Source organism: Aulonocara stuartgranti (genome assembly GCF_965226115.1).
Source record: "Aulonocara stuartgranti genome assembly, chromosome: 22".
Classification (NCBI taxonomy): domain Eukaryota; kingdom Metazoa; phylum Chordata; class Actinopteri; order Cichliformes; family Cichlidae; genus Aulonocara; species Aulonocara stuartgranti.
In genome coordinates, this window is record NC_138957.1 from 32,931,004 (window position 1) to 32,953,978 (window position 22,975).

At 38.6% G+C, this 22,975-nt stretch overlaps 1 protein-coding gene and 1 long non-coding RNA gene across 4 annotated transcripts in view; one reads left to right on the forward strand and one right to left on the reverse strand.

The window, feature by feature from the left end:
- The window catches only part of LOC309699266, a 348,161-nt gene that overhangs the window by 306,488 nt on the left and 18,698 nt on the right, over nt 1–22,975 (reverse strand). The window lies entirely within an intron of this gene.
- LOC309699210 (major histocompatibility complex class I-related gene protein-like) lies at nt 12,790–20,752 on the forward strand. 3 transcript variants are annotated; one of them, XM_082522138.1, is made up of 9 exons: nt 12,814–13,039; nt 13,880–13,960; nt 16,704–16,973; nt 17,589–17,644; nt 17,801–17,861; nt 18,708–19,028; nt 20,194–20,277; nt 20,461–20,478; nt 20,606–20,752. In XM_082522138.1, the coding sequence occupies exons 1-9, from the start codon at nt 13,000–13,002 to the stop codon at nt 20,671–20,673; spliced, it is 999 nt and encodes a 332-aa protein (XP_082378264.1). In that variant the 5' UTR covers nt 12,814–12,999; the 3' UTR covers nt 20,674–20,752. The 3 variants fall into 3 exon arrangements, with proteins under 3 accessions (XP_082378263.1, XP_082378264.1, XP_082378262.1); XM_082522137.1 differs by having other exon boundaries at nt 12,790–12,842; nt 17,589–17,861; XM_082522136.1 differs by having other exon boundaries at nt 17,589–17,861.

The following is a 22,975-nucleotide window of genomic DNA, read 5'->3' on the forward strand; positions in this document are numbered from 1 at the left end:
GCTCCATGTTAGTGGATGCAACAGAGACAACCATGGAGAAGGGAGCTCCTGTGTCCACACAGTCAGAGGAGTGTCTTGAGTCAGTGGACACCGATTCCCATGAGCAAACAGGGGTAACACGAGCAAAGGAAGACATGGTAACAGAAATATCTGTAGACAACTGTGTTGATAATAAAAAAACAGAAACTCCGGAACTGGAGACAGAGGCCAGTGCAAGTCTTCAGCATGTGGACACACAATCCCAAACCACAGCCACAGCAGAACCAAGAAAGAGCTGTATGAAGAAAAAGTCCACAGCTGATACAAAAGACTGGGACAAAATAGAAGCTTGTCCCATGAAAAAGCCTGCAATGCCAGCTGCATATGAGTCAGACGTTGATAAATGCAAGGAAACGGAGGCAAAAGGAGGAAAAGACAGCATCCTGAAAGAAATATCTGTAGACAACTGCGGTGATAATAAAAAAACAGATACTGCAGAACTGAAGACAGAGGCCGGCAAATGTCTTCAGCATGTGGACACACAATCCCAAGCCACAGCAGAACCAAAGAAAAGCTGTATGAAGAAAAAGCCCACAGCTGATACAAAACACTGGGACAAAATAGAAGCTTGTCCCGTGGAAAAGCCTGTGATTCCAGCTGTACATGAGTCAGAAGTTGGTTCTTCTTCTGTCATCAGTCTGGCATCTGATGATGTGTCTGCAGAAAAAATGTTTGTTTATGCACTTACTCAGTTGGTAGTTTCACGGGCCTTAGAGAAAGTCTCCTCTAAACACAAAGACTCCACAAGGATTCCCAACTGTTATTGTCTGATGGAGAAAATCTGGCCTGAAATTGAGGGAAAACATTTGGATCTATGTCCAAAGAAGCTGCCCAGTATTGCGAAAGCCATTTTCACCAATCTTTGTAAAGTGCATAAGTGCAAGGAAAAACATTTGATTTCAAGTCTGAAGGAAGAGCTTGAGGATGATATTACTGTCCCAACATTCACCAGACATCTGCTGGCATTACCCAAAAGAATACTCACTTTATCTAAAAACCGAGACGAGTACAGAGAACTTGTGGAACGCTTTGCCAGAGATCTGGTTATGCACGCAATGAGCAACATAAAGGGGTTGAAGAAATGGCGTCCAGCTGAAGAAGTTATACAGAGGCTTACCGAAAAGATCTGGGCTAAAATTGTGTCCCAAAATCTTGAAATCTCCTTGGAGAACATGGAAGATCTCACTGTGACAGTATACAATGAACTCCGGGAAAAGTGGAGAGGTGCTGACAATGTCCTGGGGTTAATGAATAATGGAAATCCAAGACTTGACAAAATGATTGTCAGAATTTTCAAAAGTAAGGCCCCATTGAGAAGACCAAATATCTTCTCTAGGATGTTTTCATGTGTATGCTAAAGTTTACCTGACAAATGGTGGCGTTACAAAGAAGATTACTCACTTTATTTAAAAGCCCAGAAGAGTAACAAGAACTTGTGGAACTGTTCACTAAAGACCACATGAAATTATTACCAACAAATACCAACAAATTACCAACCGGTCGCAGCAGATGGCCGCCCCTCCCTGAGCCTGGTTCTGCCGGAGGTTTCTTCCTGTTCAAAGGGAGTTTTTCCTTCCCACTGTCGCCAAAGTGCTTGCTCATAGGGGGTCATATGATTGTTGGGTTTTTCTCTGAAGCGCCTTGAGGCGACTTTTGTTGTGATTTGGCGGTATAAATAAAATTGAATTGAATTGAATTGAAATAATAAAAAACAAAAAATAAAAAAAAGATCTTGATTTTGAGCTTTGTTTTATTTGTCTTCAGATTGTGTATACATTTTCAGTTTAGGCTGAAGCTAAAAACTCATTTATACTGAACATTTTTAAACAACATAACTGTATATTTGAAATAATTCCAATTTTCAATCTGTTTGCATAAACGAGGAATAAAAGTTTCTGATCAATGTTGATTTTTTTTACAGTCATTGTTAAGCAAGAACATTTAGATTGTCAGTTGTCAGTGACACAGCTGCCATATAGCCATTTGTTCTCCTCAGTAAATTAAAAACGTGTGCACCCAATTCTTGCTTTTTAAAGTCATTAAAGATACAATACTGTACAATCATACCATTCAGGTAAAAAAAAAAAAAAACAGTTTAGCTAAATCATTAAAAACCCAAATTCCCATAACACTCATACCCATAAGGAGTGAATCTAAACTTTTCACCACACCTGTATGATTGCACATTTGTCAAGAAATTACTGTTCCTGGTAACCAAATTTGCCCAGCAAAATATAAAGAAGCATATAAAGATATGTGTCAGGATGAGGGAAAGCCTGCAGCAGGTTCCTTTAAGGAACTGCTATCTTGTCCTGTCTACAGTTTTATTTTGTGAGACGGTTTATAATTGTTGTGCCCAAGTAGTCGGGCTTTCGTGATCCCTTCCCGTGCGTTTTGATGGTTGTTTACAGCGATGTTTGACTTGTTTCAGTCGCCACAGAACTATTCTACATTCCTTTTTGGAGTGCGCTGGGATCAAATATCACAACAACTACATTTGGCTCAGGCAGCAGTTCACCTGTGGGGGTGCAAATTACTAGGATTGTATACTTTTTTTTCTGTTTAATACTTTTTTGTGTATTTTGTTTGACTGTGTGTGGTGTTAAGTGCCCTTGTAGGTTTTTGTGACTTTTAATGTTTTTTTTTATTTGTTTGTTTGTTTGTTTGTTTTGGTTTTTAATAGTAGCCCGGATAGATTTGAAAGGCGTTTTCGTGTGTGAAAACGCTCCGCGTCCACAGTAGCGTTTTCAGTCATTTTCACAGAGTTGTGCGTCCACATTGAAACAGCCGAAAACGCTGACGTTCCAGTACTGCTCATATGTGAAACCCAAGATGATTTGACCTGCCTCATTTCTGTCTGCCGCTTATTTACTTTCCGGCTCTTTGAAACGTCGCAGCAAAATGTTGAGGAAAAGCACCAAGTTTTTTAAATGGAATAACAATGAGGTACAGTTGTTGCTGCAAGTAACACAAAAGTACAAAGTTGCAAAAGCGAGTGAAAGTTAAAGAATTTGAAGAAAAGCTATCTGGAGCATGTACAGACTGATATTAATCTTTAATAGGCTGTCAAAATTGAGAGCAAACAAAACCACTGCTGTATAATGCCCTCCGCTATCTTAGACTACGTTCACACCGCAGGTCTTAATGCTCAATTCCGATGTTTTGATCAAATCCAATTTTTTTGTCTGCTTGTTCACACTACAAATAAAATGCGACAGCAAACGTGCTCTAGTGTGAACGCTCGATGCGGCCCGCATGCGCAAAAGAAGATGTCATACACAACGCGCTCTGTTTAGACCCAAAGCAAACAATATTGTTTGACTGATGGCCCTTAATAGAAAGACTTCGGACTTTACGTTTCCCAAATTTTGCTTTAAGTTATTTTGTTATTTACATAATAATGTAGATAACCTAATAATGATCCTTATTGCTGTTTTAGAGAGGAGCGGTGCTTCAAAGGATAGTTGCAGATTTCTGTCAGAATCTGCAGATTATGCAGTACAAATAAAATGTTCACGTTGTCTTCCCAACAGTTTCACTAACATCTACACGGGATGGCCAGGAAGCGTTCGCGATGTCTTCTCGGGCGCTTCCCCGGCGCTGATAATTGGCGTCTGTCTTGTGTCAGTGACGTAAAAGACGGATTTAATGCGACATGACCGTTCAAACAGCAGTCGCTTTCTAAAACATCAGATATGTATCGGATTCAGTACCACATACGAAAGTGACCCAAATCGGATTTGAAAATATCGGATTTGTGCCGTTCACACTGTCATACCATGATCGGATATGGGTGGCATAGGGTAAAAAAAAATCGGATTTGATGCGCTTTGCCTGCAGTGTGAACGTAGCCTTAGTTTAATTGATCACATGACTGCATCATGCGTCATCGTTTTAGAAAGTCTCCATTTTCGCTGTCCACACTGCCACGGAAAGCACCCTTTTGAAATGTATGTGTTTTCAAAACGCTGTGTTTTCCATCTGTGAAAACGCCATCTCAGTGCGGATGGGAGGCCAAAACGGAGAGAAAAGGATGCGTTTTTAAACGAAAAGCCTTAGGCTTTGTCCACACATCCACATGTACCCGGGTATTTTTGAAAACCCATATTTTTGCACCTTTCGTCCACACGTAAATGGCGTTTTTGGTCACTGAAAACTGAGATTTTTAAAACCTCCTGCCAGGGTGGAGATTTTCGAAAACTCAGTTCCTCCAGACAAGCGCAGCGTCAAAATGTGTGTGCCTTTTTTGACGTCACACTGTGCGCTATGTTATTGTTTCGGTGAAATGGGATGCCAATGTTCACATTTTGGACAGAGAGGACAGATGGTTTGAAAGAGGAGTGAAAGAAGCCATTTACGTTCACTGTGAGCGAACGTCTTTGAACAGAGGGTGGTTTACGACACCAACTGTCTGCCATCTATAATCCAGTTTTGAGTTCCCTCCCCAGACGCCTTAACGCCCACTCACTTCCTGGGCCATCTGACCTCAGGAAATTGCATGATAAGGTGGTGCCAGGTTTCACAATGAGCTCACCTGAAACCCTGGCTGATTGGGACCCACACCCGTTTGCACACCGTGATTAGAGGATCATCAGGGGGTCCTTTTGTCCCTCTTTGGGGGGATACTCCCACTGGGTTTAAATCTGGGACTTTCCGCCATTTGACCTTAGAACTGAAGAAGCTTCTAGGATGAGAGGTGAAATGTCTTCAAGCAGCTTAAAGAAGTCCAGACGCTTTTCTTTGCAAGCTCCTTTGACTACGATGACCTGGATGACTGAGAACCTTCACAGACAAATATGGCATATACATTTTTTTTATACAAGTCCCACAATCATATACATCATCTGCATCAATGTGGAAATCTTTTTAACCCTTTGGGTTATTTTTTGGTTCTGGGATCCTCATGTTAGGACTAGAGATGGCACGATACCACTTTTTTATGTCCGATACCGATATTATAAATTTGGATATCGGCAGATACCGATATGAATCCAATATAGTGTGTTTTATAATCAATAAAACTGTTTTTTTTAAATATCTTGCTGCATTTTGTATGGGTCCAAACTCAAGTTTAAAAAAAACACTAATGCTATTCTGTTATACCTGTAAGCAAAAAATACACTGCACCCAAAATATTCCATAGTTCAGCAAAACTGATGAATCTAATAAACTTAAACCTACTCCATCCTCCCTATTCTGGTATTTAAAAGAGTAAGCAACCTAACTAATAGGGTTGCAAACTCCCAGCAAAAAATAAATAAAAAAGGGAACCACCCCCCACCTCATGATGCTTAATCGACGTAATCAACTTTAATTTGATGCAGTGTGAAAAAAATGCACAGAAATCAATTATTTTTCTACAATATTTAAATAGATTCAACATCTTTCTTCAACAGAATTGCAGAATGCACAGGTGGTACCTTCCCAAAGGAAAAAGTACTATAGCTTACAAGGGTATATTAGACTTAATAGTTACTATATACAGTAATGGTCTTCTATACTTTTTACATCAAATTAAAATTTTGGGTGTAAGATTCAGATAATTATTTATTAAAAGCCAGACATTTTAAAAGAGAATAAGAAAGAAAAGTATATATTTGTGCCCCCCTTTTCCCTGTTCATGCCCTATCGGCCCCCCTGGCTAAACTTTGCTAGATCCGCCCCTGCACAGTTACCAGCCGTCAGCTACGTAGAAAAAGATCCTGGTTTAGAAAGTAATGTTAAATAAATTCTAACAACAAATTATCAAGCTTAAACGTGCTGCTGTTGTTCAGCCGCTTGTTTCCTCTTTCTGGCACGAACAAACAAGAGAGACGGACTCGCGACAGAAAAGCCGATCAGCTGATCATTAATCAGTTTCATGATTTAAGTAGCAGCAGGAGAGGGAGGGGGAGAGAAGAGGCAGTCGCTCCATATATCGGTTGATAAGCTTAACGCTGGAATGCTTTACAAACATTCAGAGATGAACTTACACACTTGCTTTACTTCTCTCTGTGATCACTTTCTTGGAGATGAAATGCCGGTTTGGTGGCGAGGCTCCAAATGCTCAACCAGACCGTGACAGGTCCCGCACGCCACAGCCGCTCTATCACTTGATGCATAATGCTCCGAGGTGCTACGGTTATGAGCCGAGTTACGCCAGGTCGCAAGTTTTGTGAGGTGCTTTTTTGATATTTAATGGATCGGATTACATTTTTTATTTCTCTCCGATATTCGATTCAGTAATTTAGGTCAGTATCGGACCGTCCATCTCTAGTTAGGACCTATGAAACACATCGTGCAGACTCTTGGATGCTAGAAGACAACTGATGTTGCTCATGAATAAGACTAAAGGTAGGAAGGTGTCCTTTATAACTAAACCTTAAGTTTTATATCATAGTTTATAATATAGCACGTGTATTTCAGTAATAGCTTCTTTATTTCAGTATAGTGGTGTGCGACTCTTACCAGTTTGTCCTTGAAAAATCCACACGAGTCCAGATTTCCGAGGACATGGCACGTGGAGTCTGATACTCCTATAAGTTATCCAAGTCATCCAATTCTTTTGTAATGGAAAAACAAACATTCATGTCTCCGGTAAGTTATCTCAGGGACAACTGTTTAATTCATAGCAGCTTCTGCAGTAACCATGGTAACCACGGACACTGAGCGGATGGTCCGATGCAGGTCAGACTTTGGGAAGTTATCCCTCAAGTTTCTTTAAAAAAAAAAAGGCTCAGCTGTGCGGCTGTTTGTCAGAATATGTTTTATATGAGCAGCGTGTGATGCTCACTTCACTGAATGAAGAGCAAACAGTTAGTTGCATTGTTACGAGAACGTGCGCGTATTAATTTCATGATTTATTAAATGTATAAATGTTAATATAGCTACATGCAAAGAAATCAAACGGTGTCCATAAATTATGTTTAATTTTTACATTTTTTGAGTTAATCTGAAATCATACAGTTAATCTGTATTATTTCAGATTAACTCAAATAGATTTTTACAATTTTGTTAGATTTCAGTTATACACTCAGACAGATTGCAGTCAGTGGAATTGAAAAGAGTTAAAATGATATTTTGTATCTGCAAAACAATACATTTATTTGATTTATTTTTAGTCTAGCACTGAAATTTAGAATTCAGCAATACACAGAGCTCAGCTTTATTTGGAAGGTTATTACATTTGCAGTGGATTTAAGAATTTGGGATCCCAGGTGGTTGATATTGTACAACAACAAAAACACGTGTAAATCACGCAAAAGGAAAGCAACACTGCCCTCTCCTGGTTAAATTAAAGTTATACACAATGACTATTTTTGGGTCAGAGAGAGAGAGGGCGCGATTGTGACGTGTACGCCACAACGTTTGATTTCTTTTTTTTTTATTATGTTTTTATTTTTGTTATATGCTATGTTTATATTTCCAAGAAGTCTAGATCCCTAAATTCACTAAATTACATTTTCTGCCATCTGATTGGCTGATTACATATTTGTGTTAATAAGCAGTTGAACAGGTGTACCTATTAAACTGGCCAGAGAGTATAGGCCTTGAATTTGGTTATGAATCTTTCAGTCCATTTTTTTCTTTCTTTCTGCTATTCCTCTGCTGAGAGAAGCTGTAGAAGTGGAGGGTTTTATTATCATTCAAATGTCTCAGTGAATACAGAAGAAAAAAATGACCACGAAGCAAGAAAGCAAGAGACAAGGCTAATCAAAAAGGTATTGGGTGAAGCACGTGCTTATTATGCCAACCCTTTTAACAAAAGATAATTTAGCAAGCAGCTCATTTACATATACATATTTTTTTCTTAATAAATAAATAAATTTAGGTAAGTATTGATATGTGCTGGCTGCACAATGATAACCTCCAATTATTAAATCAATAGTATTAATACCAACATTGGTATTGGTCAGTAATAGCGTGGTTAAATCAATTCTCAGTCAATTTTCTCTTTTACGTTCAGAAGACTGTTTCAGTTTCATCAAAGATGTGTCTGATATGTCTGTGAAAGCAGCTTAACCATAACTGCTTTGCTGTGTTTTGTTGTTGTGTCATCACGTGACTCAGCCATGCTGCACAAACACAGGGGAGGCTCAAAACACTGAATGTAATGGGAGAGAGAAAGCGGAGCATACTGTGGGTTTTTGCAGTGACCTGTGGGGGCTTTACAGAAAGGCAAGCAGAGCTGCTCCCCTCCCCCAGTGGCTATTATCAATATATATCATATATTCAGTACATTATGCATTCAGTACATAGATTTGCCTATGTAATTTATATATCTGTGTATCTGTGTCAGCACTTGATGAGACTGGCCCTGTATTTCTCAGATCAGTGTGTTGTTCATTCAAATATGTTCTTCTGCTTGGTTGTAATGGGTGATTGTTTGAGTTATTGTTGCCTTCCTGTTAGCTCAAAGTAGTTTGGCTATCAAGAAGATTCTGTAAGTTACCGAGTGATGAATGCATCAATTAACCATAACATATATGTAAGTTGCAAGAAGTAGATTTTTTCAGAGCTTTAACATAATTACAAATGTTTAGCCTAAGTAATATTTTCCGCTTTTTTTAAAATCTAAATTAAGCCACACATTTATTTCAATAATGTGACAAAGATTAGTAACGTTTTATAAAACATTAATAAAAAACAATAATGGAGGTAACTGTGACAGCAATGGAAGGGGACCAGAACTCAAAACAGAGTGGATTAAAAACCTTATGAAGAACGATCCTCGGCACCTGGAGTGGATATCAGTTGTAAGATGTGCTGAGATCTCATCTGTCTCTCTTTTTCAGGTGTTCATATTTTGCAAAGAATTAATAGCTGTGAATGGGGTGTTGAGACTGGAGAGATAAATGGCTTCAATCAGTATGGGCATGATGTAGAAAGTCTTCTATCATTTGACCTGCAAACAGTGACGTGGATCGCCACATCACCACAGGCTGTCACCACCAAACTGCGATGGGAAGCTGAAAAAGCTCAGTTCCAATATGTCTGTGTGTTTCACTTTTCCGGTGCAAATGAGAACATCATCATCAAATTGGACAAAACACTAAACTGCAGTGGTTGTAACACTACAGTTTAGTGTTTTGAAGACAATAACTATGCACTCTAGCTTTTAGAGCAAATCCTGTCACTTTGCTTTTTAATCAATGTATTAATCAATGTACAGTAACTTATATTAGCATGGGTTAAAACTGGGATTAAGTGATTGCGTGAGCTATGAGCACTCCTCTTTCAACCCAAAATATTAGCACAAAAGAGTAAACCCTCTCTCAATACTGATTACTTAAGCACACCGGCTCACTCCTTGGCGGCCGCTTATCGGGGCCTGGATCCTGGGGCTCGCTCGGGCCACTTCGGAGGTGGGGTGCCCCCGGCCTCTCGGCCTGGGGCTCGGTCACTCAGGCACGGCTGGCTGCCGGCGGAGCTCACGGGCGCGTCACTGCAACCCCCCCTGGCTTCTGCTCCGCGGCTGCTGAATGAGCCCTCATCTGGGACTCTCCTCAGCTCTTTCTGGAACAGTGGCGCAGCTGCCCCTCTGTTGGTCTTCCTTGGTCTCTTGTGTTCTGGGGGCCTCTGGATGTCTGGAGTTTTGATCTCCTCCATACCTGCTTCATGCCCTGGAGGACGGGGCTGTGGCCCCCCCACACCCTCTAGCAGATCATTACATGAAGGAACCTTTTAAAAAAAAACAAGCGCGTTCATGCTCACAGGTACACACGGGTGATCACACCCACAAACTACACCCTTTTTGGCTCCTACCTCAAAGCACACTGTGTTCTGTTGATCTTACGTGCTGCACAATAATGTTTAATATTTAGTATTTACTGTCATATTCCCATATATCATTGTGATGTTGTTTATTCTATTACTCTTGTTCTCTTCTGCTTGTTTTCTTTTTTCTTTCTCAACAGGTGATCCAGGTGATCGATATATACATTTTTTTTTCTTTTTCTGCCCATTCTGTTGGTTTTTGTTTTTTGCCCTTCTCCCCTGTCCCTCTTCTCAGCTCTTTCTCTTTCTTTCTCCCCTTCTTTCCCCCAGTCAAGTCTGTCCCGTATTCAGCAAGTGAAAATAAAATAAACAATAAAAGGTGAATCAAATGGACCATTACGGCAAGGCTGGGATGGTCAATTTGGTAAAGTAAATCCGCTGGGCATCTTTCTTCGCCTTTAGACAATAATTCTGATGGCAAAAGAGCCAAACGGGACAGGCAAAAAAAAAAAAAAAAAAAAAGTAAACCCTCTCTCAATACTGATTACTTACTGTAAGCATTATGTGTTCTTGCACCCTCAAGTGTGGCACACCATACATACTTAAGAAGTAGTTTCTCATTGTTGTAATTACTGAAACTTACTTAGCAGTTGCTATTGTTTTATTCTGTGTTTGTTGCCAATGTGTATCTGCTCTTGTGGTATATGACGACCAAGCACTTTTTGATATCAAGTCGTCCCACAAAACTTGGATAAAGCATAATGTGGGTGATCAAACCTCAACCCCTCTACGATCACTGGTGTTTAAACCGGCACACTTGTTTACTTGCCTGCTGTCATCTAATCTTTCAGATGAAGGGGGAGATGTGTAGGTCTTCTGCTGAGAGCTAAATCTTACCTGAGATGTGGCTGTTGGTTTAATTCTTTCTGCTATTCAGGTGGATTTTTTTTCCCAACTCAACGATCACTGGGGCTTCAGTGGATCCATCTTGCCTTTCCTGCTCATCCGGGTTTACCTAACTTGCTGGTGGTTAAAACATGTTTAAAACCAGAGATTAGAAAAATGTATAAATCAAGAATTAGAAGAGCAATAATAATAATAAGACTAAAACTCTTGGTTGTTTTGCGTGGATTATGAAATTTAATTTAAAGTACTTACTCATCTAAGATGGACTTTTTTTGTTTTGTTTTTATGTTTGTTTGTTTTGTTTTACTCTTTTGCTTCAAGGCCTGTAAATGAGCTGCTTCCTAAATTATCTTTTGTTAAAAGGGTTGGCATAACACGCATTTGCTTCAGCCAATACCTTTTTGATTAGCTTTATCTCGCGCTTTCTTGCTTTGTGCTAGATCTATATTCTGTATTCATTAAGATATTGGAATGCTTATCAAATGTATAAATAAAAAAAAGTAAATAGAACAGACCAGGTGTTGCAATGTGAGTTATGGGAACATTTGCCCATGCTTCATTAATTCTTCAATAAGCCAGGGCCAAGCCAGCTCCGATCAGCAAGAACCCTGTTATCATGGTTCCGAATAGGTAGATATCTTCAGCAGTCAGGCTCACCCGAGCCCAGACGTCTCGTTGAGAAGGGCTGTCAATTGCATTCAGGTGATCAAATCCATAATTCCTCTTTTAGGTTTTAGAGAACAGACTGTGAGAGAGTGTTCCAGGGAAAAGTAAGTAAAAACACAAGACAAGGACATAAGAAGCTAAGCAGGGAAGATAAGGGCAGGAGAGGAGAAAAGTGCGACCGCCTTCGCTGAGAGCCAAAAGAGTTCTGCCCAACTGTTAAGCTCAACTGTGTGGACTTGATTGGTCGGGTTGCTGTTGCTGTTCAAAATGCAGCAACTTGCCTTTTGTTGGGCAAGAAAGAGTGTTAAACCTACACTGGCCTCCAGTCCATTTCAGGATCTGACCTGCAGTTTGTGCATTGTGCTAGCTCTTCCTTTTCCTTTGAAGTGTTCTCACCCAAGGATCGATGGATTATAGGGTTTCTTTAATGGTGTAAGAGTTTTACATGAAAAAAAAAATTCTGAGGTTATGTGTGATATGGTGACCATTGTCAAATTTACCGAGGCAAATCTAATCATATAATTGAAGTGATCATTCTCAGCACAGGAAATGACATTGGTTTTCTAGCTTATTTTTTTTAATCTAAACTGCCTAATGTGGTTGCAGACACTGAAAATCTGAAGCAACAGTATGAGACTATAAGACAATAGTCTGGCTCCTTTGGATGTGGATGAGTAGCAGCTCTACTCTGAGCCCCTTCCCGATGGCCGAACACATCACCCTATCTCTAAGGGTGAGGACAGCCACCCTTCGCCAATTGTTTTCGGGGTCTCATTCTTTCATGAGGGTAGGTGAGGGTAGGGACATAGATCAACTGGTAAATTGAGAGCTTTGCTTTTATGCTCAGCTCTCTCTTCATCACAACTGACTGGTACACTGTCCACATCGCTACAGTCTGTTTGTTGATGTCCCGCTCCCCTGTCCCAAGATACCTAACCATTTAAGTAGATCAATGCTTATATTGTAGTTTTTAGACTTAAAAAATATGCCCCACTTAAAAACGAAGTGCTGACTGAAGTGAGGGGGGGGACATAAATCATGTCATTAAACATGATTTATTGCAGAAAACTACTGAAGTAAAAATGAACACAGGGAAGCGCTTATCTTCAGAGTCTTCCGGCCAAAACAACAAACAAAACACCCCCTTTAACTAAAAATCAAACCAAGAACTCTCTAGCCGAAAACAAAACACAGTGGCTGAGCTCCCCGTCGAGCCAAAAACAGGAGAACCCCTACCTGCTTCCACTGTGATGAACTAATTACCACTGTAAAGGCACACCTTTGCTCACAATAAAAGAAAGAAAGCCAAAGTTACACAGAGTTTAAATTCACACACACTAAAGTTTGCTGCCCAAAGCACTGTAGCTCACAGCTCTGGCAAAATGGGGGAAGTGGCAGGGGCGTGGCAGTTTAGGATGGCAGACTATATGCCGTGGCTGACGAGCTGCAACACACCTCAGCTGTGGCTCATGAGGCAGACCTGTAACACAGGAAAGGAGAAAAAAAACTCTCTCACAGAGGGAGAGCCACTAAAGGTCAGCGACCGTAACAACATAACAGAAATGCCTTTTTAATTAAGAAAAAAATGTAATGATTAATAATTAATAATAATTGCTCTAATATGCTGAAGTTAAACACACCTCATATACCGAGAATGTAAACTAGACTTGCACCAGGAAACAAACCTTAACAATGGATTTAGCCCAACTTTGCTGTCACATTGCTTCTGCAGGTAAGATCATGATCCACAATCATTTTACTGGAGCAAATTATTTTTTAGTAAAGTATGCTAACTTTGACATGTATATAGGGATCTGATTCTGACTTTTAGAGCTCTTCATGGACACGCACCAGCTTACGTCACTGAACTTCTACAGCACTATGTCCCTAGCAGGTCCTCGAGGTCATGTGATCAGGGCCTACTTGTCATACAGCATACAAGGCTGGGAACTAAGGGACACAGATCTTTTGCCACTGTGGCTCCCAGACTGTGGAACTCTCTCCCACTGAGGTTAAGATCTGTGGGCTCAGTAGTCTCTTTCAAGAAACAACTAAAAACACATCTTTTTAGAATTGCATTTCGTTAACTTTTTGTCTTTTTTTGTTTTATATCTTGTTATCTCTTTTTGAAGCACTTTGTGATCTTTTGTCTAGAAAGATGTATATAAAAAATATGTTACTTATGTTATCCCCATGAAACAATGGCAGTCTTAAATGGCATAAGCTGTAAGGAACTTGACAGATGTATTAATATTATTAGGAGAAAATCTTGGATAATTTTGTGATGGATGCATGCATCAGAAGATGCATCTTTATTTTCCAGGAAACGGGCAGGAACAGGTAACACTGACTTATAGATAAATGCTTATATTGTTTTTTGGGACACAAAAGAAATGCCTTTTCAATAATAATAATAATAATAATAATAATAATAATATCAATTAAACCCTTGTTCAAGTATGCTGAGTGTCAGCTGAGGTTAAGCACACCTCATATACTGATAGTGTGAACTAAACTTGCACCGGGAAACAAACCTTAACAAACCTGTAAAACCACACAACTCTTCTCTCAGGTCTTCACTTCAACTCCATCTTTCTAAATATGACGATGAAGCTAATGCTGCTGCTCCTTAGCTGTCACATTGCTTCTGCAGGTAAGATCATGAACCAAAATCCTTTTACTGGAGCAAATTATTTTTTAGTAAAGTATGCTAACTTTGACATGTATATAGGGATTTAGCACAACTTTAAAAAAAACAAACAAAAAAACTCACTTGCACTCCGACATCAGAGCTAGTCAAACAGTTGTATAAATGATATTTATTCTGCACTCCTTGAAGGTTTAAATCACAATATCTACTGATGTAGCAAACATCCCAGCTACAATACATACATGCTGGGACTCACTCTGAACTTGTTACATTCGAGTTTGCGTGTCAGGTTCTTTGTGTTACAGTCAAAGAATTTGGCACATTGTATTGGACATAGGCAGGTATTGGCAAGCAGGCAAGTGAAGCACTTCATGCTTCAGTGGGTGAAAGCAGGAACAGATGCAACAATAGATAAGCGTTTAAACTAAGTACTGCCAACCCTATTTTTTCACATGTTAGAACAACAATAGTTAACATTAAAGATAAAGAAAAGATACCTTATTTTTATTGCGTCTTTTCTGCCATGGCGTCTTTTCTTAGTGCAACTAAGAAATGCATTCAAACATTCAAGCTCTAACAGAAATATAATCTGACCTCGAGCAGTGGTTTTACTTTTGCTTTATTTTATTGGGAGAGCCAAAACATTTTAGCTCTGATTTTCTGAAATAATTAGGATTAAAAAAATTGGATAACACAAATGCATGTTTTATCAGCCAGTGATTAACAATTGAATTTGATTTGCACTACAACTCTTCTGCACTGTCCATTAGTGATGTAGTAGAAAAGGGTTGGTATGTAGTATAAAAAACATATATTTTAAACATGGTTTATTTACACTGCTAGACTCCTACACTCCCACAAGATTTAGGCAGAATGCTTTTAATACACGTGAAATAGTTTCCTGATACATATTTCTGTTAAACAGATGATTCTTCATCATTTGCAGTTTAGCAAATCCAAAGACTCTGTCTCAAAAGTGTTTAGCAGAAGCTTTAGTGAAAATGTTAAAGAATATAGCAACATAGTTTTTTAAATGATGTAAAGTGCACTGTAAAAGCTAAGTAGTTCTCAGAACTAAAAAGAAATATGCAAACCTGTTGCTTCTAAAAAACTAAGTAAAGCTTACTTAAGTAGTAAAGGTTGTGTTCGGTAATAGTCTGAATAGCCCAGAGGAAGAAGCTGTTTGTGAGTCTGGGAGTGTGGGACAGGTGGTGGGCAGGGTGCAAGGGGGTCACCTGTGATGGTCCTGGTTTTAATGAGACAGGAGAATAGGGCGATGGTCACCGGGGGTGGCTCTTTAAGTTAGGAAAAAGGAAGCAAAGATGAACCTGGAATTTCCCCTAAACAGCCCTGGCATCTGGTTATCATGTCCATCAGCATTAAAGGGAAAAGCAAGAAAAAATACAAAGTAACTCTTGGCTATGATAATTCCTAATCTCTGCAGCTGCCACAGAACACCAAAGTACAAATATGCACACAAATATGTAATTCATGCTAACAGGAGGATGAAAAAATATTATCATGCTGTTACATTATTAATTTTTAGAAAATTGATATTAAAAGAATAGAAATAAAGAAAAAGAAATAAAGAAAAAGAAATATGCAAACTCATTGCCTCTAAAAAAACTCATTATGAGTATATAAATTTGGAACTATAGGAACTAAGGAACTATTTTTAGTAGAACTTTATTTTTAATAGAATATTTATTCTACGTTTGTCATGTTCCTGGGTATGTTGACCCAGCGATTTAGGTTTAGTTTACAGTATTTGGATGCTGTTTATGTTTAAGTTCATTAGATTAGCGAAGTTCATTTGGTTATTAGACTCCTTGTGTTTTCTTCCCCTGTATTTAAGTTTCCCCTCACCCTTTGTGTTTTATGCTGCGTGTCTTATGTTATCAAGTTTGTTTTGTCATGTCTGCGTCTCATGTTTCCTGTTTTATTTTGAAGGAGTCGTGTGTTCTTTGCTCATTGTATTTAGTTTCACTTCCCCTGTCCTGTCATTACCCTCATGTCAGTCAGCTGTTCCCCCATGTGTTCCCACATCCCCTAATCACCTCCTGTGTAGTCCTCTGTTTCCAGTGTGTCATTGTCAGATCGTCTGCTTGGTTTCTAGGCCAAGAGTTCATGTCAAGTTTTCTTATGTCAGGTCCATGTTCCTGTTGTCGCTTTTTATTTAATTTAGCTCACCCATTTTAGTTTATTGTTAGCACTGCCTTTTGCCTTTTGTGTGCAGTTCATTTGCCAGCCTCAATAAACGGCTCGTGTTTAGTTATTCAAGTCACGTTTTGTTTCATCTGCATTTGGGTCCACCTTTGACTCTACACACAGTCAGCCCCGCTGATTGTGACAAAGTTGAATTATTTATTTATTTATTTATTTATTTATTTATTTATTTATGCGTGTGTTTCTGTCTGTCAGGATTTTTTTTTCTGAAATTATTAATTACACTGCCACCATGTGGATCAGATAAAACACCCACAGTTAGGGGGAAAAAATGTGAATAGGTCCAGGATTATGAACAGCTGGTGAAATTGCATTTCATCTTTTGATCTTAAATATTTATTAGGATCTCAAAAAATTCTATCTAACAATGTTTATAACCAACGTTCTGCAGCATATAACGCATGCAGCTTACATTTAAAAAAGTTCAAGCTGAATCACAATGAATGACTCATATTTCTAATAATGTCTATATTGTTTTTCTTATTTAATGTATCACGTTATCAATGTTTGTTTCCCACAGTGAAACACTCACTGGTGTATTTTATTACTGAATCCTCTGAAGTCCGAAACATCCCAGAGTTTATGGCAGTTGCAGAGGTTAAACGCACTGAGTTTGGTTACTGTGACAGCAGCAAAAAGATATTGGAAACAAGACAAGACTGGGTCCAAAAAACATTATATAATGACAAGGCTCAGTTGGATTCGTACAATGAACTTTGCTTTGCGATACTGCCATACGTCTTCAGAAAGTGGATTTCAAAGTGGCAGCAGCTGGCCAGCCAAAGTGAAGGTGTAGTATTTTCTCTTATACTTTATGTCACATCATGTTGTTAGTCTCTAGATTTTAAATTGTAATTTTGTGCATCTTGATTGTGACCAGAAATTTTACTAATGTGAACATGCTTCAAACTGCATGACAAAAGAATATCTTGTTGCATTCACAATCATCCAGGTAAGTAAATCTCCAAAAGTTGATTCTGTTCATCTGGACCATTTATAAGAAAAGGGAAACCTGCAGCTGAGAATGAAGAAGTCACTTGGATGAGTGACGAAACGTTTATCCCACTGAAAATGCTACGTGCAGATGAACAGAATCAACTTTTGGAGACAAAAGAATACATGTACACATTGTTCTAAATAGTTGCCTTACATTAATTGCATTAATTATTAGTGCCTTCAAAGTGCCTGTAATTATTTTTCTGGTTCTTACGGATACCCTAGATGGTTGAATTGTTTTTTTTCCTCTTGTCCTTCATCTTTTTCTTTTAATCATGAATTGCGCCTGTTTTCCAATATAATGTTGTCAGATCAGTTAAATCACAGGAAGAACACAACAAAGATACAATAGCAGTGCCTCACAGTATTAATATTATTCATTTTAATTAATTTCTAATTCACTTTTCAGTTGTCAACACTTTACAGATGATGGAAGGCTGTGAATGGGATGAAAACACTGGAGAGGTGAATGGTGTGATACAGTATGGTTATAATGCAGAGAACCTTCTTGAATTTGATCTTAAAACAATGAAATGGATTGCACTGAAACCAGAAGCTGACATTATCGAACAGGACTGGAATGCTAATGGAAACTCAGCAGAAACAATCTTCCTCACTCAGACTTGTCCTGATTGGCTGAAGAAATATTTGAAAAATGGGAACAGCACCCTGCTGAGAAAAGGTAGAATCACATGAGTGTGTAAACTACATCCTTTATCTTTCTATTAATGATCTTTAAAAAAAAAAAACGGCAACGTGTGTTAACGTGTTGTTTTATGCAGATCAAAATGAAAATTAGTGGTGAAAACTGGGAAGTAAATGACACACAAGGAAAATAAATTATCAAAATAAATCCGCCGATTCATTTTCTGCCTCTTATTCTGGTCCAGGTTATGGGGGCAGCAGTCTAAACCAGGGAGTAGCAGGTCTACTCTGACCCCATACTTACTAAACTCCTCCCCCCTTAGGTACAATTTTCCACCATTTGTAGCCACTATAACACTCTTTCAGTCACTACCTTGAGTTCATGTATACCCTTAATATACACACATACCTTCATTTACATGTATGCATGTACACACATATGTGTGCAAACAAATAAAACAAAATCTAAATAACATGAAATAGTCCCTCAGTCATCAGTGTCAAGGCTAATGGACCCAGACACAGACTTGGAAAATTTCACTTTAGTGTGTTTATTTACAGTGGTCCAAACTAAATACAAAAAGTATTATTGGAATTGAGGGGATCAAGGGAGGAAGGGTTTCCAGGCATCCAATATGTACAGATCTCACACTCACAGTTAGGCAGGTACCTGTGCACAGAAAACAGAGGGACAAAAAGTGAAACTTTTGCTCAAATTGCTTGTTCCATTTTAAATTATTACTTTTTTATTACTATTACAGTCTTTCTTGATTAACATTTTTCATCAAACAAGTGTACTACATTTACTTCTTCTTTGATGTATACTGCTTTGCTTCTTTCACCGATTCTCACACCTTCTCTTTCCCACATTCCCTCTCTCCAGTTCTTCCTTCTATTTTTCTCCTCTGGAAGACTCCCTCCTCTCCAGTCAGCTGCCACGCTACAGGTTTCTACCCTCAAAGGGCCATGATGTTCTGGAGGAAAGAAGGAGTGGAGATCCATGAAGGTGTGGATCCTGGAGAGATCCTGCCCAACAATGATGGGACCTTCCAGATGAGTGTTGGCCTGAATGTTTCATCAGTCACACCTGAGGAGTGGAAAAGATATGAGTGTGTGTTTCAGTTTTCTAACGCTGAGGACAGCATCATTACCAACCTGAATAAAACCGTCAACTGGCGAAAAAACAGAATTAGACATGATCAAAGTAAGACAAACAGATTTGAGTTATTTTGTTTGCTGTTATTGTGGATCATGTTTAATGTTACGTTTAAATGTTTTATCGGATCCCAAGAAGAGTTGCTGTTACTATGGGAATTACTGATGGAGATCCTAAAAAAATATATTTTTTCCAGCACTTCAACAAAACTGAAATTAATATTCTCAAGAAAACCATCAAGCTGAAATTAGTTTAGTACTTCTATGTTTCAAATTCAGCATCTGCAGTCTATGAAAGCCTTGGTTGTTTATTTGTGGCCCATTTAGGAGCATTTTGTTTGGTGAAAAACAGCTCATGTAAATGGGTTAAAAAGTCAGTGACATGAATTATGGTGTGTCTGTTAAGCACTGTATATTGCTGCATTTGTGGTTACATCAGTCGAGTTGACATAGATATCATATCATATTTAAATCCAATATGTGACATATGTTATCAAAAAAGTATTCACACTAAAGAATGCATGGGATCATCATCATCATCATGAGTGGGATTTTAAATATAGAGATTATGGGAGAAAGCTTGCTGATATAACAGAGAGAATGTAGGTACTTTGTGTAAAGTGAACAGGTGGGAGGGAAGCAGTGCCAGGTTTATTCAAACTGTTCTATCATGGTGCATTTGGGAAGAGAAACTGAGTAATCTAGAAAGAAGAGCATGTGAAGAGTGTTCTGGAGCTGAACAGTATCAGACAGGATCATGAGTTTGAAGCTGGAACTCAAAGAGGTAATGCTCAATGTTGTCAGTGTGTACGGCCCACAGATTTGGATATTAGTTAGAAGAAAAAAAAGGAATTCTAGAGAAAGTTGGTTCAAGACGGTGCAGACAGTGAAGCTGTGATGCAAGGAGCAGATGTAGTAAAACACTTGGGGTCAATGATTTCAAAGCAAAGGGCAGTGCAGCAGTGAGACCTGCTACAATGTTTGGTTTGGAGACGATAGCAGAGGAGGATGTTAGGTACAGGCTGAGAAGGAGGCAGATGATCCGCTGTGGTGACCTCGAAAGGGAACAATTTAAATTAGATTTCTTTCATCAGGTTGAGTGTGTGGCTTCATGATCAAACAAATTGTCAAAAAAAATATTTTCAATAATTGGATGCAGTTTTATTCCATCTTATTTATCAGTACATTTTATCTTGTTTGTTGTCACTGAGCAGAAATCCTCATCATTGCTGCAGCGGTTGTTCTTGTTGTCATCATTGTTGCTGTCACTGTAATTGCCATTCACAAAATGAAAGAAGGTAAGAGATTTAAAGTTTATTTACCAGTCAGTAGAGACATAAATGCTTAATTTCATTATCTCTGCAATATAATAGTCTACATGTTAAACATTGTTACTTCTGATTTTTGTAAGAGAAGGTTTGATTGTTAGGCATTTAAAACTGTCCAAAATGAATTTTATTGATTTATTTAATTTATTTTAGGCAGATGCCCTTCCTCTTGTAAGTACACTATCCCCCTCTAATCTGGTATTCTCACCCTGGATTTAAATTATTTGATTAATATTGTGCTAATTTTATTTATTGTTAACTTTATTGTTATTATTATTTGGACTTTTGGATGTAACAGCTCCTCACAACACGATAGAACTCTCCGAAAGACCACACAGACAGACAGAGGAGTCTACACAGTGTTGACACCTGCAGTTAACACTGAACAAACAAGAACTGAGAAGATTGTCTATTTCAGTTTTGTTTTATGTAAACATGACTTTTTACACAAAATATTTTTTTCCTTTGTTATTGTTTTAAATTCAAGTTAACTTGTAATAACTCAGGTAAAATGCATTTTAATATTTTATCATATCATATTTCCTATAGCACTGCTATAGCTATTAATGATATAATGTATATATAATTTGTATGGTGTATTTATCCTGATGATCAGGTGGTGGGGGATAATGCTGGACAGACGTGTTCCTTGGTGGGGGTGTCGTTGATTGAGAAAAAACGAGTAGACACACGTTTGTTCACACCGTTTTTTAAGAATCTTTTTTTATTTTGTAGGTTATTTTGAATGTGTTAAAATAACATTCGGTAAAATAATGTAAAGAAGAATGAGATTCCTCAGCCGTGATGCAGTCAGAAATTAAGCAAAAGGCCTGAAATCCAGCCTTTGGGGGTATATGTAGAGTTATATGTAAGTGTTTTTGCTGATAGTTATTTCTGCTCTAATCACATCAGAAACGTAATCAAAATATAATCAAGAATTAATAAAGTCGAACAAGAAAATTATCACTACAATGAAATAATTCTAATAACCTTTCAACCCAGACTTTCTCTGTGTGTGTACTGCACAATGTCACATCTGCACTCTTTCTGTGCAGATGTCACCTTAAACACTGTATGTGAGTGTAAAGAATAGAATGATGGAGGAAAACAATGTATTTTTGTTTAAAATAAGAAATCCTGTTGAAATAATGCTAAATCGAGTGAATTATGCTAAGTATGTGTCAATTGTAAGGAAATAGCTTTTACTAAAGGGGTGAGGGGGAAAGAGAACAACGAGGTCAGCTCAAATCAGATTTTTTCATGTGTTAAGTATTATAGCAAATAAGAGCTTAAGAATTTAGATGTCTACACAGTGTTTTGTTAGAAATGGTGACAGTGTAGAAGTTTCAAAGTAAAGGGACACTAAGTACTATGATAAGGTGGGTCATCGGTACCATGTGAGACATAAACATCGTCAGGTATCTCAGCCACGGTTGCTCTCATGGTCACTAAAACAACAAGTTATTGGGTGAAGGATGAAAGAATAGAGAAAAACATCTAGTACACGTGTAACAGAGTAGCAGCTGTACCTCTAAGCTTGAGTACTCACTTCTGGGAAGTTAGCTGTATCTGTGGTTTTCTGAACAGAAGAGATCCATGATACTTTTTAATTATTCAATGCTTTAATAAATAATAATCTTTAAAAAAGTGTCTCGACTGGTGATTCCTCAAAGTTGGTAAAGAAAAATTACCAGGTTGGTACGAGGGAAACTTCTTTTGCAGTTCATCTGAAAAGATGCACTTACGCTTTGGGATCTTTTAAACATCATTAGGCACGTTGCTGTCTGTCCCGTCTGTGAGCGCAGAACAACTCGCAAAGCAGCAGTTCAGGGATGATGTCACACACATGGGTCCTCTGTCGGAATATAGGAAATCACTGACATTTTTATCAATCTTGAAAATCCCCCTGGACGCCCTGGACAGAACGTGAAAAATGAAAAGAAGACAGTTGGTCACCCTAGGTAATGGCATATTAAAGATATTTTTAAACAGGCGGGAACAGAGCAATGTGACAAAGATGTGTTAAAGATGCTTGTGAAGACCTCTCTACTTCCATGGTGCAGTCTTGCTGTACTCATCCCAGTACACCATCAGGATGAGGTGCTTTCCATAAGCTGACCCTACAGAGTGTTTATTGTACTTTAGCAGTCTGCAGGACAAGTACCAGATTGTTGCTGGGTGCCCAGTCTCTAAATCCCCCACCTCATGGTGGCCAAAGAAATGGTTGTGATTTTCAGACAATTCATGATGGTGCTTTGGTTCGTGATGTGCCACATTCCTTATAGGTGCATGGCAAGGTCGCCCACTGGTTAGCCAACATAAACGAATGTAAATCAATTAGCCGCAACCAACCAACCACATGACGTCATGTTCCGTATTAACAGAAGATGCCACTAAACATGTTGGTAAAACTTGAAGCACTTAAATCCAGCTTACAGACAGAGTTACATATGCCAGTTTTTGAGACCAGGGCTCCATGATGTAAATCAGCCTTGTTATGTGCAGCAGTTCATGTCCTTGTAAGCTGCTTGGCTGTTAGACTCTGATGGTCTATCACAGCTGAATGAAATCGAAGCTATGCCAGAAATTAAGGCAGAATAGAGACTTAGACTTAGAGCTTTTTATTGTCATTGTGCAGTTTCTTGCACAGCGAAATTGGGTAGCTGAA